This window comes from Agelaius phoeniceus, chromosome 29 (genome assembly GCF_051311805.1).
Source record: "Agelaius phoeniceus isolate bAgePho1 chromosome 29, bAgePho1.hap1, whole genome shotgun sequence".
Classification (NCBI taxonomy): domain Eukaryota; kingdom Metazoa; phylum Chordata; class Aves; order Passeriformes; family Icteridae; genus Agelaius; species Agelaius phoeniceus.
Window position 1 is genome coordinate 693,945 of NC_135293.1, and position 19,704 is coordinate 713,648.

Genomic DNA, 19,704 nt, shown 5'->3' on the forward strand with positions numbered 1-19,704 from the left:
GACAGGATTTAGGGGTAAAGGAGTGGATGTGGCACCTGGGGACAGGATTTAGGGGGCAAAGGAGTGGGTGAGACACTTGGGGACAGGATTTAGGGGTAAAGGAGTGGGTGTGACACTTGGAGACAGGATTTAGGGGTAAAGGAGTGGATGTGGCACCTGGGGACAGGATTTAGGGGTAAAGGAGTGGGTGTGACACTTGGGGACAGGATTTAGGGGTAAAGATGTGGGTGTGACACTTGGGGATGGGATTTTGGGGTAAAGATGTGGGTGTGACACTTGGGGACAGGATTTTGGGGTAAAGGTGTGGGTGTGACACTTGGGGACGGGATTTTGGGGTAAAGATGTGGGTGTGACACTTGGGGATGGGATTTTGGGGTAAAGGTGTGGGTGTGACACTTGGGGACAGGATTTTGGGGTAAAGATGTGGATGTGACACTTGGGGACACCATTTAGGGTGGACAGGTTTGTCCCAACCACCACCTTTAAAACCTTAAGGACACTCAAGAGTCAGAGTTAAACTCTTTTATTTCCTTTGAAACAGGGGTTCAAATCCTCAGTTACAAAGTCCAGTCTGGCAGTACAAGCTGGGACCCCACAGCCCCTCGGGGCCACGGGGGTTGTTGGGATTTACAAGGCACTGCAAGAACACGACAGAAACCCCAGAGGGCTGGGGCTGGCGCTCCAGGAGCCCTGACAAGCACGAGGCAACACCTGAGATGCCCACACAGACACTGGGGGGCTTCACAAAGGGACACACGGAGCACCCCAGGGCTGGGAAAGGGTCAGGACAAACACCTCAGCCCAAAGGGAGACGGCAACACCATCAGGAATTGGGGTAACCCAACCAAAAATGAGGATGGGACAGCGAAATTCTCAAGAATTGGGTTAACCCAACCAAAAATGAGGATGGGACAGCGAAATTCTCAAGAATTGGGTTAACCCAACCAAAAATGAGGATGGGACAGTGAAGTTCTCAAGAATTGGGTTAACCCAACCAAAAAGTGAAGATGGGACAGTGAAATTCTCAAGAATTGGGTTAACCCAACCAAAAAGTGAAGATGGGACAGTGAAATTCTCAAGAATTGGGTTAACCCAACCAAAAATGAGGATGGGACAGCGAAATTCTCAAGAATTGGGTTAACCCAACCAAAAAATGAAGATGGGACAGTGAAACTCTCAAGAATTGGGTTAACCCAACCAAAAATGAGGATGGAAGAGCAAAATAATCAGGATTTGGGTTACCTCAACCGAAAGTGAGGATGGAACAGCGAAATAATCAGGATTTGGGTTAACCCAACCGAAAGTGAGGATGGAACAGCAAAACCCCTCAGGATTTGGGTTAATCCAACCAAAAGTGAGGATGGAGCAGAAAAACCCTCAGGATTTGGGTTAATCCAACCAAAAATGAGGATGGAAGACCAAAATAATCAGGATTTGGGTTATCCCAACCAAAAATGAGGATGGAGCAGCAAAACCCTCAGGAATTGGGTTAACCCAACCAAAAACGAGGATGGAAGAGTAAAACCCCTCAGGATTTGGGTTAACCCAACCAAAAATGAGGATGGAGCAGAAAAACCCTCAGGATTTGGGTTAACCCAACCAAAAATGATGATGGAAGACGAAAATAATCAGGATTTGGGTTAACCCACCCAAAAATGAGGATGGAGCAGCCAACTCTGTTTGCTGCCCGTGTGAGCACACCTGGGGAGCTCAGCGCGGCCTCTGAGGAGCACCCAGGGATAGAAATGGGGATTTCCCCACCAAATCCAGGGGTCTCCAGCCCAATTTTCCCACCCCACACTGGGTAAATCCATCCCCTCCTGCCTCCCAGCCGTGGGCCCAGCACAGGACAAGGCACTCCCTGATCATCAGAGTGAACGTTTGTGATTGCAGGGGCTGGTGCGGGCGAACACCTGAAGGTGGAATTTGAAGAACCACGGGGTTTTCTCTAAGGGCAGCGATGGTTTCGTTTCCCATCATCAATTCCCATCTGTGGGGAGGCGTTTCCTTCCCTGTTCTGTCCTGAAAATAAACCGGGTTTATTCCCGGGTCTCAGTGAACACCTCGAAGAATGAACAACGCCCTCGGCTCTGGAGTTTTGGCAGAATTTCCCTTTCAGCACATAAGACACTCATCAGACAGGAATACAAGATATTTTTTAGATTTTTCTTTTTTTTTTTTTATGAAAAAGTGCACTTCATACTGCAAAAAAAAAAAAAAAAAAAATTTAGGGATTCTGGTGCAAAAATAAGAAATTCATCTAGATCAAGATGAGTATTTATGGTATCAACAAGGGGGTGGGGTTTCCTCCAAGTCAATAAATTTAGAAAGAGCCTTCGCAACTCTGAAATTCCTATCATTAAAATAAAATTAGGCTGTTAAAATATTATTGGATAAGGTATTACAGTAAAAGGAGATAAGAGGGAGGGAGTTACTTTGGGAAAGGATCTGTACAAATTCATTGCTGACGGTTTCACCTGCGCTGTGGGGTGAAATCTGGAAACCAGAACGAAAACAAACCAAAAAAACCCACAGAAAACACTTTTTATGCCTAAAATCCCGATTTTCAGTCAGATTTTGGGCACCACCACTCCCCCCCTGCAGCAGTTCCGTGTCTGAGCCTTGGCTGGAGTGGGAAATCCAGGAATTAAATGGAATTAACCCTCAATGTCCCCCTGGCCAGCCCATCATCATCATCATCATCATCAACATCATCATCATCATCATCACTGCTGCAGCTCCTGTGTGTGGGATTCACCCAATTCCCTCCTTCCCAGGCTTTTCCCATTTTTTGGTTTGAAGAAGCTCCTCCTTCTCCTCCTGCAATTCCTATAGAAAAAATTCCTAAAAAAAAAAATCCTAAAAAAATCCCCCCACCAGGTCAAGGAGCCAGAGAAGCCCAGGATGGTTTGGGTTGGAAGGGACCTCAGAGATCACCCAGATCCAGCTCGGGGTGATTGGAGCACCAGGAGAAATTCTGGATTTTAAACTTTTCTTTTTTTGACCTTTCCTTACCCAAACCAACCGCCCTGGGAGCCTGTGCTGTGTGGGGAGCACCTGGAATCTCCTGGACAATCCCAATTTCCAGCGGCTGAGGCACTGGAAGGGCCAGCACGGACACGGGGAGGGGCTTGGATGCCACATCCACACCTGGCCCCAGGTGAGCTCAGCCCCAAACGGGGATTTCCCGAGGATTTCCTGCAGCACAAACCCCGTGGAGGTGACAATTCCCACATCCCTGCCCCAGGGAATGCTTTCCTGCCCTGGCCATCACCATCCCCACGGCTCCCACATTTATCCCAAACCACAGCAACTTTTTTAGGGTTTTTTTAGGGTTTTTTTTTGAGTTTTTATGGGTATTTTTTAGTGTTGTCTCCAAGCCTGCAGGGAACACCTGGAATAACTCTGGGAGCTCTGTCACCACCTCACCCCAAACCCTCTTTCCTGACCTTTCCATCCCTTCCCACATCTCCCCCTGCTTGGGGGATGCTCCGGGGGAAGGTGAACTCCAATTTTCATGCCCAAAAAGTCCAAAAAAATCAAAAATTCCTTCAGCCACCCCACAGAACCCCTCAGGATGGGGGGGATCCCCAAGGATCAAATCCCACAGGAATTCTTGAGGCCAAGAGCCTCCCAAGCTCTTTTTTTCCTGGAATTTTAAAGCAGATTTCCTAATTTAATTCACCTTCAGGAATTCTTGAGGCCAAGAGCCTCCCAAACTCCTTTTTCCTGGGATTTTAAATCAGATTTTCAAGTTTAATTCATCTCCAGGAATTCTTGAAGCCAAGAGCCTCCCAAGCTCCTTTTTCCTGGAATTTTAAAGCAGATTTCCTAATTTAATTCACCTCCAGGAATCCTTGAGGCCAAGAGCCTCCCAAACTCCTTTTTCCTGGAATTTTAAATAAGATTTCCAAATTTTAATTCACTTCCAGGAATCCTTGAGGCCAAGAGCCTCCCAAATTCCTTTTTCCTGGGGTTTTAAAGCAGATTCCCATTTTTAATTCACTTTCAGGAATTCTTGAGGCCAAGAGCCTCACAAACTCCTTTTTCCTGGGATTTTAAATCAGATTTCCTAATTCAATTCACCTCCAAGAATTCTTGAGATAAAGAGCTTCCCAAACTCATTTTTCCTGGGGTTTTAAAGCAGATTTCCTAATTTAATTCACCTTCAGGAATTCTTGAGGCCAAGAGCCTCCCAAACTCCTTTTTCCTGGAATTTTAAAGCAGATTTCCTAATTTAATTCACCTTCAGGAATTCTTGAGGCCAAGAGCCTCACAAACTCTTTTTTTCCTGGGATTTTAAATCAGATTCCCAATTTGAATTCACCTCCCCACAGCAGCATCCCCCAGCTGGGACATTGCTGAGCCTCTGGAGCTCCTCAAAATCCTCTGCAGCTCTTTAGGGCTGGCACAATTAAATTTTGTCATCCCAAACGCGTGGGGCAGACCCTGCTGCAGGCAGGTAAAGGACACCAGACCCAATCCAGCAGAACGTCCCTAAATCCTCTCTTTTACACCAAAACTCCTCAGCCCCATTTCCCCCATGAACCTTTATCCCCAGAGATGATTTTGCACTCACAGCACCCTAAAATTTCAGATTTTTTTTACATTTTTCCCACATTGCAGGCAGGGGAATGAGCTCCACCTGAACTTCCTGTGCTTTTATTCACAAATTTTTTTGGGGTTGGCAGCAGGTCTCCCAGTCAGTGCAAATGAGCAAATTCTGTTAATTGATGATGTGGAAAGCAAATAGGATTGAGCAAAAAGCATCAGCTTTCTGCATCAGTTTGGTGTCCTAATCCCAAAGAAAAGAGGGATCTGCTTTAGGAAAATAGGAAAAGCTTTGTGAATTGGACAAAAAACCAAACCAAACCAAAACAAAACCAACCAACCAAAACAAAACAAAATACAAAAAAAAAACCCCAAAAAAAGCTTAAAAAAAAAAACAAACAAAAACCAAAAACTCCAAAAATCCCAACCCCAAAGTATTTAATTTAGGTCACATTAAATAAAATTAGTTCAATGCCATTTTTCCCCAGCTGGGCTACAGGAAACTGCTCTACCACCAAGACACCTTTTATAAACACAGCCTCAGGCTAACTTCCCAAAACCCCTCCCCACAAAAAGAGAGTATAAAATAAATTATGTTTTCTAAGGAACTGACCACATGGAGCTTCCCACAAACAGATCAGGAGGAAAAGCAACGCCCAAAATCCTCCCCAAAAATGGGATTTTTAATGGTGACACAGCCAAGGCCGGGCACTGCAGCCCCCAGGCCCCGGCAGGCAGGGAGCTGGCTCTGGATCTTCCCCTGGAACAGCAGAGAGCAGCCAGAAAAATGAATATTTTTAGGTGCTGAACAGGATTGAACTCCCCAGGCTGAACAAACCCACGTGGGAAGCGGCTCTGCCCACGGACCTGCTGCTGTCTGAGCTCCCTGCTGCAGGATCCTGGGCCACCAGCACTGCCAGGGCACCCCCAGAACTGCCAGGGCACCCCCAGAACTGCCAGGGGACACCCGGGACACCCCCAGACCCATCCAGGGCACCCCCAGCACTGCCAGGGGACACCCAGACACATCCAGGGCACCCCCAGACACACCCAGGGGACCCCCAGAACTGCCAGGGGACCCCCAGAACTGCCGGGGGACACCCAGACACATCCAGGGAACACCCAGGGGACACCCAGACACACCCAGGGCACCCCCAGACACATCCAGGGGACCCCCCAGGGGACACCCAGGGCACCCCCAGACCCAGGGCACCCCCAGACCCATCCAGGGCACCACTAGGGGACCCCCAGAAGTGCCAGGGCACCCCCAGACACATCCAGGGGACACCCAGGGGACACCAGACACACCCAGAGCACTCCCAGCTCTCCCCAGGGCACCCCCAGAAGTGCCAGGGCACTCCCAGACACACCCAGGGCACCCCAGCATAGTCAGGGCACCCCCAGACCCATCCAGGGCACACCCAGGAGACCCCCAGAACTGCCGGGGCACCCCCAGACCCACCCAGGGCACCACCAGGGGACCCCCAGAAGTGCCAGGGGACCCCCAGGCACACCCAGGGCACCCCCAGAACTGCTGGGGCACCCCCAGACCCATCCAGGGGACCCCCAGAATTGCCACGGCATCCCCAGACACATCCAGGGGACACCCAGGAGACCCCCAGCCCTACCCAGGGCACCCCCAGACCCATCCAGGGCACCCCCAGACACACCCAGGGGTGCAGAACCAGGGGTGGACAGACGGACAGACGGACAGGGAACAGATCTCGCCTGGAGATGCTGATCCCTCCCTGACCCCTCTGCGGGTCCCTCCCGAGATTCCACCCTTGGAATTTCAGCCTGGCCTCACCAACCCGGTTGATTTCCCACTTCCATTTCACCCATGGTGACATCAGAACTGAATTCATTCTGGTTTTTTTTTTTCTCTCTTTCCTGGGATTACTCCAGCACCAAACCCCCCTGGGATATTTCCTCTTCCCCGGGTTTAGCAGCTAAAAAACACCCAGGACAAAAATAAAAAACTTCCCACCAACAAAGGAATAAATCCTATGGGGATAAGGAGCAAAACTAATCACACACACAAAAAAAAAAAAAAAAAAAAATCAAAAAACAACTGTGTCAAAGCACGAAGATTTCAACAAAATATTAAATAAAATAAATTACTAATCAGGAAATCTGACAAGTGCTACCTCGGAGTGGATGGGACTGACAATATTTCACTTGAAGGCAAATTCCTCTGAGCAAGGAAGGCCTGGATGGAGAACAGAGAAGGAATTTCCTTGGGTCTACCCAAAAACATCCTCCTGCCCAGGTGCCCTCAGCTGCAGAGCTCCCGTCCCATCCCGGGGTTTACAAGGAGTGGTTCTGTCACCAGGGCAGCTCTCACTGAGAGTTACAATAGCAGAGCCAGTCAGCACCAGAGAAATTCAAAACCACGGGGTTGAAGAACCTTTAAAATGCTGCTTATAGATATAATTCTATCTATTTGTAAAAGCATCACAGCCCTCTCCCCATCCAGGCAGCCTCTCCACGAGGCCTCGGCTCCGAGGGTTGTGTCTGGTCCTGCTCCAAATTCAGCTGGGTTCTTTTGTTTTGTTTTTTTTTTGCTGCAATCCCAAAATTTGGCAGCAAATCTCCCCACGGGACCAGCATCACCCACCTGCTGGGATCCTGCTGGGATCCAAAAGGATTCCTGGGGAAATTCCCAGAAATTCCCACTTCTGAACCCTCCCATTGGGAGGGGACGCCAGGAAAGAGCCTGGAATCCTCGCTCGGAGCAAAATTCCTTCATTTCAAATCTCTGCCTCTGCTTCCCAGGCAGTGGGATTGGCTTGAAGAGCTGACATTTGATTATTTTTTTCAGGGATTTTGAAGATTTCCATCTGCATTTTAATGCCCCCACTCAAATCCAGGTGGGATCGGGATCTCAGCTCAACGTCGCTCTCCTAACCTGGAGCACGAGGGGAGAATCTGCAGCTGGGGAAATGATAAATTACTCAACCTTCACCTCAAAACCAGCGTGGAGCACCAGGGTAAAGATCTCCCGTGGGGAAAGGGGCCCTCAGCAAAGCTCTTTATCCATCAGTGATTGGTTTTGGGCACATTTGAACCGAGGTGTTTGGTACAGGAGGTCCTTGAGGAAGGGAGGTGCCAAGAGAGAAAAAGAGAGTTGGGAAGATTTTAGGATCAGGCTCCAAAAATTAAAAATAAAAAAAAAATCCAGCTGGGTTTGGGTTCCAAAAGAATCCCAGGCACATCCTCCCGCTGCAGCTACGGAGCCTGAGGTGTCTGGAGGATGTGGAGTGAGGAACCAGTGCCCAAAATCATTTCCCATTCCAGCCAAGCAATGCCAGGCCCCTCACGCCCACCAAACTCTGCTTTCCAAGCCAACCCCCAGAGCTCCACTGTCCTTCCACACCATCACCTGGAATTTGGGTCAGGAGAGGGCGAAAACAAACCCAAAGCCAAGCAAACCTTTCAAAGCTTTCAGGTCAAGGATTGGCCACGAGAGGGTTTGGGTGAGCTGGGAACCTCCCTGGAGCTCCCAGCACAAACCCCTCAGGAGCCAGGAGCTGCAGGTGTCCTAGAGAAGAGATTCTGAATCCTTTGTTGCTCAGGCTGGAGCTCACAGATTCAACAACAACAACAAAAAAAGTTAATTTCTAAGCAGAATTTGTAGAATTTTCCTTTTTTTTTTCTTTTTTCTTTTTTTTTTTTTTTTTTGAGGTCTCCAATTCTGGGTCTGGAACTGTTGCTTGATTTTTCTTTTTTTTTTTTTTTTGTTTTGTTTTTCCCCCACAACACTTCAGCAGAGCAGGGAAAATTTTGGAAGTGCAATACTAGGAGAGCTCCCGGCCAGGCTGCTCAGTGTTCATGTTGACAATTGATTTTGTCTTCAGAGTGCTCCAAAAAATCCAGCATTTCCTCTATGATGGCCTGCAGGGCCCGGCCCAGCTGTTCTGCAGAGTAAGGTTTCCCCAGAGGAGGCACGTGGACAAATGCTGACCTCCCATGGCTCTGGTACAAGGAGGTGTAGTAGGTGAAGTCACAGAGGTACCTGGAACACAGATTATTCAGTGAAAAAATTATTATTATTATTATTATTATTATTATTATTATTATTATTATTATTATTATTATTATTATTATTATTATTATAACATAAATATATATAATATATTTATTATTATTATTATTAATTTTCACAGATTATTCAGTGAAAAAAAATGGGAAAAAAAAAAACAGATAAAATGAGCTGTAGGGTCCCCATCGTTCAGCATCGTGGTGCCATCCTGGGATTTATGGGCAGGAATTGTGAGTCTGGGATTGTTTTAATTCAATTTAGGACAAGAAATGTGAAGATCTCTGCTCTTTTTTTTTTTCAAAATATAAAGGATAAAACTAAATAAAATGAGTTGTAGGGTCCCCATCGTTCAGCATCATGGTGGCATCCTGGGATTTAGGGGGATGCGAGGCAGGAATTTTTATAAAGTTTTATATATACATTTTTATATATATAAATATATATAAATATATATGAATATATAAAAATATCTTTAAAAATATATATGAATGTATATAAATATCTATAAAAATATAGATGAATGTAAATAAATATATATAAAAATATATATGAATATATATAAATATATATAAAATATAGATGAATGTAAATAAATATATATAAAAATATAGATGAATGTAAATAAATATATATAAAAATATATATGAATATATATAAATATAGATATAATTTAAATATATATATGTTAAAAAGCTGGTTGAGAAGGGAACTGGAGTCAGGTGGCTGCTTAGTGAAGGAGCCAGTGCTCCGAGGAGCTGCCCATGAGAGAGCACCAAGAAGGTGCGAGACCTTTGCAACAAGGAGACAGCAGCACGGAACCCCTGCCCCGAGATGCCAACAGCCCACACCTGCCAGCGTCCTTGGAGATGGTGACAGTGACATCCAGGCCCAGGGCAGAGACCCTGCTGCTGACGGCGTCCATGTCGATGATGGAGTCGATGCACTCGGGGCCGCCCTCCACGCAGCACTGCGAGCCCGGGCAGAAGCGACAGTTGTCCAGCCCCTTGTAGCCCACGTTGTGGCCACACTTCTCCAGGGTGACAGTGGTGGCCATGCCCGACACGCCCACGTGGACCACCAGCTGCCAGGGGAGAAGGGACGGGGCTGGGTTGTGCAAAATCCCGATCACGGAGTCACAGAATCCCAGAATCACTGAATCCCAGAATCACAGAACCACAGAATCCCAGAATCCCACAACCACAGAATCCCACAGCCACAGAATCCCACAGCCACAGAATCCCAGAATCCCACAGCCACAGAATCCCACAGCCACAGAATCCCACAGCCACAGAATCCCACAGCCACAGAATCACTGAATCCCAGAACCACAGAATCCCAGAATCCCACAGCCACAGAATCCCACAGCCACAGAATCCCAGAATCCCACAGCCACAGAATCCCAGAATCCCACAGCCACAGAATCCCACAACCACAGACTAACGAGGTTGGGAGAGACCTCTAAGGTCATCGAGTCCAGCGTATGCTAGGATGGTTAAGAATTGCTTTGATCATTCTCTGAGGTTCAGAAATAATACCCAGAAATATTCTTGGGAGGAACTGTGCCTTACTTTTCTCTGTGAGGAGAAATGTGGGGCTATTTCCTGACAGGCCAAGGAACCAAACCAACCTCACTGTGGGTGAACAATCCCCACATTGCATTCTGCTGTGGCACAAACACAGGCACAGAAAATGATGAGAATTGTGTTTTTCCTCTCTCTGAGGTTCAGAGAACGTGAAACCTAGAAATATTCTTGGGAGGAATTGTGCCTTGCTTTTCTCTGTGAGGAGAAATGTGGGGCTACACACTTGGCCCTGATAGGCCAAGGAGCCAAACACAGGCACAGCAAATGAGACAAGAATTGTGTTTTTCCTTTCTCTGAGCTTCAGAGAATGAGAATCTCAGAAATATTCTTGGGAGGAATTGTGCCTTGCTTTTCTCTGTGAGGAGAAATGTGGGGCTACACACTTGGCCCTGACAGGCCAAGGAACCAAGGCCTCACTGTGGGTGAACAATCCCCACATTGCATTCTGCTGTGGCACAAACACAGGCACAGAAAATGATGAGAATTGTGTTTTTCCTTTCTCTGAGGCTCAGAGAATGTGAAACCCAGAAATATTCTTGGGAGGAATTGTGCCTTGCAGTGGCCCCTTCACACCCACTGCTCCCGGGAGCTGCAGCACTCCGAGATGTAAAATCCTACAAATTCCTCACCACAAAAGAGGAAAAAATCCAGCCAGGGACTGCCAGGCTGAGGGAATACATGAAAAAGGAGACTTCACATGGTGCCCACTGCAGGTCCAACCCTTGGCTGGGTGGTTCTTTCCTCCTCCCTTGACTCACTCACTTGGGGACTGTGCTTCTTCCACAAGGCAGGAATGAGTCTCTGCACGGTCTGGTACTCAACAGGGACCTCATAGACGTGCAGATCCACATCATCCCTCAGCCCCAGCTTCTCCAGCTCCTAAAAACACCAGCAAAGCAAAACCAAGATGGTCAGACACAGGTGAGCACAAGATTTACCCCTGGAAGGTTCAACGGCAGGGTGAGGAGCCAACACACAGTTTACACCAGGTTGTGTAAGCTCGTAAACAGCACCTGCAGCGAGTTCACAGCAACGTAAAAACCCCAAACCCATAATGGCAACAACAAAGGCATCTCCCCACCTGTGTGGAAGAAGAGTTTCACCCACAGAACCGTTTGTGTGGCTCTGATGGGTGTGTGACAAAGAAATCAACATTTAACTGACAATAGTTACCAGCAACACCCACGCTTGCCAGGGAAACCTTGGCTCTGATATTTATAGAGGGAGACAGCCACAATCCTGCTTCTTCCAAGGAGTGAAATGTGGGGAAGGTGGGACTGGCAGGGTTTTATCCATCACCCAGAGTAATTTCACATTTATTTCCAGATAAAGAGCTCTCAGGGCTGTGGTGATTCAGTGAACCCAGTAAATGATTTCTCCCTCTCTGCCATGAAAACATCCCAAATATCCTGGCAATAAACGGAGCCAATTTCCTCCAAACCTTTTCAAACACAAAGTGGCTGTTAAATACCTTGCAAAGACTTTAAAACCAGAGGAAAGGGTTGTTTTTTGTTTTTTTTTTTTTATTTTCTCCCCAGTATTTCTGACTGGAAAGCACTGTTTGATCCCAAACCTGGGAGCTCCCCCTGCTCTCTCCAGTAAGGCTCCAGTTGGAGCTTTGCTCCTCAGAGCCACCAACCCCAAACTTCCCAGAGCTCAAGGAAACACCCATAAGGTCTGAAACCTCTGAAAAAAAAAACCCAAAAACATCAGCTGAGGCTGAACTTTGGAGCCAGGCAACACCAGGAAAGCATTTTTCCAGTGGGAGAAGAGATCTTGCCCCTCATGTTTAAGGAATCCCTGCAGCATCAAACCCGGACCAAGCTCTCCCCTTGTCACCAAAAATGCCCAAAATACATGTTCCTATGGAGCTGGGGTAGGAACAGGTAAAAGCCATCCAACTACCAAAGGATATTTCAAAATATTCCTGAATTTGTTATCTGAATTTATCTCTTTTTCCAGGTTTGGATTTGGTCACCAGAGCCACGAGCTGCTCTTTGAAGCAATTCTCAGGTTTTATTTTCCTCCCTGCAGATCAGCTGTTTTCACTCTCCAGCCTTGTATTCCCCCAGGTTAAAAATTAAAAATTAAAGGCACTTGAAAGGAGAAGACAAGTTGAGGTTTGAGGCCTCCCCCATTTAACATGAGCAGTGTCTTGCCATCGTTTTTCTGTGTTTTTATCGGCATGAGTGGTTTTCTACTGAGGGAAAAAACACCTTTCACACTTGTACAGCCGAACCACAGGGATGTAACAAGATTTAAGATAACTAAAACAGCCAGAAAGGCCAAAGTGACACCTTCAGAGAGCAGCAGATATGAGCAGGGATGATAAATCACAGGCTCTGGCTCCCAGGGCAAGGCTGATATTAAAGCCTGGCTGTATTGATTAGTGTCTGGCACACTCAGACATTCATTAGCACAGCTGGATGGAAGGGATGCACAAACCTGCACAAATCTGCCTTCAAAACCTTACCTGGAGCCTCAATAAAGGAGTTTACAGATGAGAGTGTTCAGCCACCAGCCAGCCTCTTCAGGGGGAGAATAAACACTTTTTAGGAGTGTTAATAATCATGAGAAGTGAAGGTGAAGGGTTGGGAAGGAAAGAGCTCCTGGGGATGGATTTGTTGGTAGGGAAGGAAGGAAAGAGCTCCTGGGGATGGGTTTGGTGGTGAGGAAGGAAAAAGATCCTAGAGATGGATTTGATGGTGGGGATTGGGAACAGCTCCTGAGGATGGATTTGATGGTGGGGAAGGAAGGAAACAGCTCCTGGGATGGGTTTGATGGTGAGGACTGGGAACAGCTCCTGGGATGGATTTGATGGTGGGGAAGGAAAAAGATCCTAGAGATGGATTTGGTGGTGGGGATTTGGGATTTGGAACAGCTCCTGGGATGGATTTGATGGTGGAGCCTGGGAACAGCTCCTGGGGATGGATTTGATGGTGGGGAAGGGAAGAGCTCCTGGGGATGGATTGATTTGGTGGTGGGGATTTGGAACAGCTCCTGAGATGGGTTTGGTGGTGGGGATTCAGAAACAGCTCCTGGGATGGATTTGATGGTGGAGCCTGGGAACAGCTCCTGAGGATGGATTGATTTGATGGTGGCAAGTTTTGCTGGATGAAAAGAGAACCCTCCAGCCACTTAAACCTTAACTTTACCAGGCCACAACTTTTCCTTTAACCAAGCCCAGCGCTCCATAATGAAGATGTTTGTGACCTTCCCCCCCTCCCTGAACAAGCTCTGCCCCCCAGCCCTGTCCACCTGACAACCAGAGCACACAGAACATGTGTGACCCATTCCCTGACCCCTCCACAATGCTGCTCTTTGTGAGCCTCTAATATCCTTATCAGGTCTGTCTAGACACCCTGACAGCAATTGTCCTTCCTAATGTCAAAATGCACCCTGACCCCTCTCCTCCTCCTCCTCCTCCTCCTCAGCCAGAAGCACTTTGGGGGGGGATGAAGGAGCCCAGCAGCTTCACAGTCCACAGGTCACACCTGTGTCCACACCTAAGTCACAGCAGGGAGGGCAGAAAACCAGTTGAGAAAAGCTCATTTTAGTGCTTTCTTCTTGCAAGTCCCTCCCCAGCAAAAGCTGCACCCATGGGGAAAAAAAAATAAAAAATAAAAATCCTAAACTGAAAGATTAAAATGATGAAAACTCAAACCAGCAAACCCAAATTAACACGGAGTGGTTTTTGCTGTGAGCCTTAAAATAAAGCAGAAAGGAATTTTTCTTCCTGCTAATTTTATAGGAAAGCTCTCCCCCATGAGTAAAAACCCAAACATTTCACTGGGGCCTTTTTTTTGGGTGAAATTTCGAAACTTTTCATTTCAGCAGCGCTGTCAGATTGCTGCTGCCACTATTTAAGGTAGCCATGTGTAAAAATCAGTCAGCTTGCAAAACCAGACAGAAATCCAGTGCACTTCCAGGGCAAACTCACACCGTGCCCGCCTTCTGTGGGAGAACCCAAATAAAACCAGGGGCAGTGAAAAGCAAAACGAAAAACACAAAAAATAAAAAGGGAGAGAATTTTATCCTCGGGATGCAGCACCATAAAAAGACGTAATAAACCAGAACTAGCCGAGCCCTGGAGCTAGGAAGGATTTAGAAAGATTGTTTAATTGATTTTTCTGCTATTAAAATGCAGATCACAGCGTCTGGGATTCGGGAACTCAGACACGCCTTTGTGTCCCCTCCGCTCCGTGAAGTCCCCGTCTGAAAGTTGCACAATGCCCACCTCAGCCGGGCTCAAAGACATGCTGTTCCTTTTTGTCTGGGCCTCTGGGGGCTGAGACAGGGGAAGGAAAGGCAAATCCTCCCCGCTGCCTCCCAGCTGATGTTTTCACTCACAATAATCCCGACCCCGAGCCTCCGGTTTGTACTCAAAACATCCCCAAGGTCTGCGTTTGGACACTCAAAACATCCCCAATCCACTCAAAACATCCCCAGTTCTGAGCTCACCCACTGAAAACATCCCAAATCCACCCCAAATATCCCCAGTTCTGGGTTTAGACACTCAAAACATCGCCAATCCACCCCAAACATCCCCAATTCTGAGTTTATCCACCCCAGACATCCCCAATTCTGAGCTTACCCACTGAAAACATCCCCAATTCACCCCAAACATCCCCAATTCTGAGTTAGCCACTCAAAACATCCCCAGTTCTGAGTTTATCCACTCAAAACATCCCAAATCCACTCAAAACATCCCCAGTTCTGAGCTCACCCACTCAAAACATCCCAAATTCACCCCAAACATCCCCAATTCTGAGTTTATCCACCCCAAACATCCCAAATTCTGAGTTTAGCTAATCAAAACATCTCAAATCCACTCAAACATCCCCAATCCACTCAAAACATCCCCAATCCTGAGTTTATCCACTCAAAACATCCCCAATTCTGAGTTCAGCCACTCAAGACACCCCAAATCCACTCAAAACATCCCAAACTCTGAGTTCAGCCACTCCAAACACCCCCAATTCTCAGTTTATCCACCCCAAACACCCCCAGTTCTGAATTTTGCCATCCCCCAAGCCCCTAAAAACGGATTTTAGACGGAGGGGATGACTTCACCATCAGCCACACAGCTGAGCAGCCGCCTCTCCGCCTCGAGCTGTTTCTCTTTAGGTTTGTTTATTTTTATTTTTTTTTTTCCAAGCAACATCTCAACACCCACCACTCCTCCTGCTCCAAAAGCACCCTTTTGTCTGTCTCCTCTAAAATAAAAGCAGCTTTTTACAACAGCTGACACCACCTCAGCCAGAGCAAACCAAATCACTGAGCCTCACTTCTGAGTTTTAGGAACGTCCTGTATTTTGTTTTTTTTTTCCCCCACCATCCACAACCTGCATATTCCTCCAAACTGACCCAAACTTAAATAAATTCATTCCCAAAAGAAGCTCTTGGAGGCAAAGGTTTGGGTCTTCTCCCACCAGCCAACACATCAGGCAGCTGGACATGAGTTGGCTGTAATTGATTAGAGTTTGTGATTTAATTTAAAAGCATTTGGAGGAAGATATTAATCTCAGAGCTCTGAAGGGGAGAGAGATGTGGTGGGGAGAAAAACAGATTTAATTCCCTGGGCAACTGTACTAAAAGGTACCATGGAATTCTGCCACAAACCCCATCCAGAAGTGACAAAGAAGGAGTTAGTGGGATAATGTGGCAGCACCACCCCTGTGAAAAGTGTTTTTACAGCAAAAAAAAAACCCCTTAATTCCATCAAAAAGAGCTCAACTTCCTCTTCTTGCCTCATTTGTGGGGTGTCAGCCTCACCCAGATGAACTCCTGGGCTCGGGGTGGGGATTTTGGGGTGTCCCGTGCACGGCCAGGAGTTGTTGGATGATTCCCTCCCAGGATATTCCAGATTTCAGGGATGTGCCCAGGCAGGCACAGAGCTGCAAGTGGCAAAAAGCTGATTTTCCTGAGCAGGCAGGAGAAGCATTTCCCCAGCAACTCTCCCGGGCAGGGAAGGGAGCGTTCAGAGGGGGAAATGAGGCAGCTCTGGGATCAGACTCTGGCACTCAACTCCTCCAGAGTCTGCTCTCAGGGATGAGGCCGGGTTTAAAGGTGAACCAGCTGGCCCAGCTTCAGGTCAGAGCTAAGAGAAAAAACACCCAGATTGCTCTGGGCTGGATTGTTTGTTTGGAATTCTCCGGGGCAGAGGAAGATTCCAAGCTCCCTGCCCCATTTAAAAAGCACCCGAAGCTGGGAATTCCTTAATTCCTTACTTGCCTCAGCTACATTAACTCAGCCTCATTAAACTCCACCAGCTCAGGGAGTGTTTTCTGAGCAGGGAATCAAACATTATCCAGGTGACCATCTGCAGAGAGCTCCAGGAGAAGTTGTAAGTGATAAAAAGAGCTGAAAGCAGCCCAAATTTGTAGGGATTTGTCCTCTGTTTTGACACCTCCCAAGAGGAAAATTCAGGGGTTACCTGAACTGCAATCCAGCTGGCGTTCACAGCGTGCTCTCCAAACGGCCCAAACCCTGCAAGGGAAGAAAAATTCATGGATTTGACTCAACTTGAAGTTGCAAAGAGGTTTGAGCTTTCCTGGAAAAAAAAACACCAAAAAACCTCCACTTCTACCTCTCAATCCTTATTGCTTTACACCTGAGTATCAAACAAGGCACCTGCACTAAAATATTTCAACTCCAGGCTTGTACAGTGAAGGAAAACAATAACTTGCTTGAAAATAAACTTGTTTTTCTTTTCTTGGGGAGGAGAATTCTCCTTCCTGCCCAGGTTAGAAAAATTGGTTATTACCAGCTAACTTGCCCGATGGCACAGAATTAGAATCATGATTGGATTTTCTATTCCTGATTGCTTCAGCCCACAGCAGATGCTTCCACAAGCCTGCCTCAAATGTTCCTTCTCCGCTCAGGGTCCTCTCCAAGATCTTCGTTAGCATTAATTACACCTCCCAAGGAAACAAACAGAGCTGTTGACAGCCCACCCACAGCCCAGCAAAGGCTACCAGGGTGTTATCAAAACCACTTCCTTCAGCACCTCCAAATTCCTAATGAATAACTTTGGAGTTAACTGGTAATCCATAATATCTTTTTATTATTATTTTTTTTTCTCTCTCTCCCTGAGCAAGCACACAAAGGTTGGGCAATTTATCTGGGTGTAACGTCGATATGCTTTCATTTCAGATGTCAGCCTTGCCCTCCGAGCCTGGTGCAATTAGGAGACATTAATTCTGCCCAGCCAGGTGAGGCTGCACCTCAGCAGGAATTTCCCAAGCGCGGGGCTCGTCCCCGCCCGTGGATCTCAACCCAGCTCTCCAAAATAAATATTCCCACAAAACCCAAAATGCCGGGGGTGTTTTCCTGTGAGCAGAACTGCAGGGGTGTGAGACAAACCATGACAGGGGAAGGAGGCAAATTAATGCCTTCCCAGCTGTTTCTGCGAGTCCCACACGGCTCCTTGGAGCTGAATTCCCAAATAGAGCGTGACAATCCCACAAAAGAAACAAAATCCACGTTTTAACAACTCAGCCGGGGAAAGGCTGAAATTCCACAGGTGCCCAGGCACAGGGCAGGGTTCCCTTGCTCCAAATTCCAAATCCGAGTGGCACAAACACAGCTGGGGCTATCCCTGCTCTGCCTCATCCGGGAACAGAGGGAACTTTGTGGGCAGCACCCGAGCCCACGGAGCACATCCAGCCCCGCAAGGCTCATTAGCACTAAAACCAGCTGCAGGGGATGGCCGTGGGATTATCTCCTTAACGAGCTCTAAAAAAGAAATTGTGCACAAATAACGTTTATCCTCGGCCAGCCCGGGCCGGGGGGACCCACAGGGAACACGACACCGTCCCCAGTCCTGAACTGGGAATTCCACCCGAACATCCACGGAGTTATCGAACAGGGGGCACAGCCCACGAGGCAACCGCTGCTTTCTTTGCAACCAGACTTCGCTGAAATTTACCAAAAAAAAAAAAGGGGAAAAAAAAAAAAAGAGCGTGGAGGAGCCTTGAGCAGCAAGCAGAAAAGCAGAACGTCTCCTGACGCAAGTTTTCTGTTTAGTCACCGCCGCTCCACGCTGGATTTGGGGCTGGGAAAGGCAGGATCCGCCACCTGCTCCCTGCGAAAAGGCACTTTCTGCCCGTGGTTTCTGCTATTCAAACGGCCTCAGCTTCAGCTGCCGAGGGGAGACCTGAATAGTTTGGGCCAGTTCCCCATTTGTCACAGGACGGCCTCACCCACAAATCACCCCGAGCTGCCTTTGTACCCCGGGGCGAGGCTGACACCGCCGGGGCCTCTCGCTCATTCTTCCCCTCCAGCGCCTCGGGGCTGCTTTGGGGAGCAGCTCCCACACCTTGGGGGCTCAGGGCGGGGTGCTCAGAGCGGGATTCCCCCCCTCCCTGCGCCCCAAATTGGTTTTCCTGCTCCTTGGGAGGATCGATTCCCTTCTTCTGGCGAAGAGCGGACCTTTGGGATGGGGTCACGCGTGGAAAAAGGGGATCCAAGCGCCAGCTGGATGGATAAATGCTAGAAAAGCCCCTCACTGCTGTACCCCTGAGCCAAAGCCCCCCAGACTCTGCCCTGCACCCCATTTATCACCCTACACAGGGGGCAGCCCCCCCAAAACAGCCCCCCGAGGGGACAGCCCCCAGTTCCCATTCAGTCCCCCCATGATGGGACAGCGGACCCCCCTCTCACCTTAGGGACGGGATCCCCCACTTATCTCAGGGAACAGGTCCCCAAGTGCCCCCTCCAAGCCTTGTGGTGAAGGGGTCCCCAAAATTCCCCATCACACAGAAGCGGCCCCTCCAAGCCCCCCGTCAATTCGGGGAGGGGTCTCACCCCTACCCCCGGCCACTTTAGTCAGGAAAGGATCCCCAAAGCTGCTCCTCGGCGCAGAGCAGGGGTCCCCCAGCTGCACCCCCAGACCCTTTAACCCCCCCCCCAGCCCTGCCCTTCCCTGGCAGCCCCCCCTCAATTGGGGAAGGGCTCCCCCAAAACTGCCCCGGCAGGGACGGGGTCCCCCGGCAACCCCCCCCCCCCCATTTCCCCTCTCGCCGCCCCGTACCCGTCACCACCACCGCCCGCCGCGGCTTCTCCATCGCGGCTCCGTCCCGTCCGTCCCGTCCCGTCCCGTTTGTCTGTCTGTCTGTCCGTCCGTCTGTCTGTCCGTCCCGTCCCGCCGCCGCCGCCCCGCACTGAGCGCGGCCCCGCCCCGCGCCGCCCGCCCCGCCCCGCCCCGCGCCGCCCGGACCCGCCGCTTCCGCCGCCGCGGCGGAAGTCCCGCAGCGGGACGGCCTGGAGCCCTTCACCCGTTACCGATCACCGGGAGCGCCCGTGCGCGGCGCAGCCCGAGGGGTTCCCGCTCCCCCGCCTCAGCGGCGGGACTCGGGGGGGGGGGTTTGGTTAAATAAAACGCTTACCCTGCGCCTCGCGGGGGTTCCCTGCCTGGCTGTGGGGCAGCACGAAGCGCGGCCGCGGTACCGGGAGGTGCGGAGCGCGTCCCGGCGCGGCCAGTCCCGGGCGGTGCCGCCGCAAAGGCGCGGACCGGGCGGCGCGGCG

General features: G+C 49.0%; 1 protein-coding gene across 2 annotated transcripts; it reads right to left on the reverse strand.

The window, feature by feature from the left end:
- Positions 1–507: 507 nt before the first annotated feature.
- On the reverse strand, positions 508–19,698 carry PGPEP1 (pyroglutamyl-peptidase I). Of its 2 annotated transcripts, none has more exons than XM_077191539.1 (5): positions 19,566–19,698; positions 16,613–16,665; positions 10,939–11,055; positions 9,442–9,674; positions 508–8,566 (listed from the first exon to the last, which is right to left on the reverse strand). In XM_077191539.1, exons 4-5 carry the CDS (start codon positions 9,645–9,647, stop codon positions 8,374–8,376), a joined length of 399 nt encoding a protein of 132 aa, XP_077047654.1. In that variant the 5' UTR covers positions 9,648–9,674; positions 10,939–11,055; positions 16,613–16,665; positions 19,566–19,698; the 3' UTR covers positions 508–8,373. The 2 variants fall into 2 exon arrangements, with proteins under 2 accessions (XP_077047654.1, XP_054506209.1); XM_054650234.2 differs by lacking the exon at positions 19,566–19,698 and adding an exon at positions 19,211–19,346.
- Positions 19,699–19,704: the final 6 nt, after the last annotated feature.

What these genes read in the sequence shown, in the direction of transcription:
- PGPEP1 (XM_054650234.2), bottom strand. Translation starts at nt 19,244, where the DNA reads ATGGAGAAGCCGCGGCGGGCGGTGGTGGTGACGG. An exon ending in GCGGGCGGTGGTGGTGACGG is followed by an intron (nt 16,666 to 19,210) that starts GTACGGGGCGGC and finishes CTTCCCTTGCAG; the next exon opens with GGTTTGGGCCGTTTGGAGAG. An exon ending in ATCTCCAAGGACGCTGGCAG is followed by an intron (nt 8,567 to 9,441) that starts GTGTGGGCTGTT and finishes TCTGTGTTCCAG; the next exon opens with GTACCTCTGTGACTTCACCT.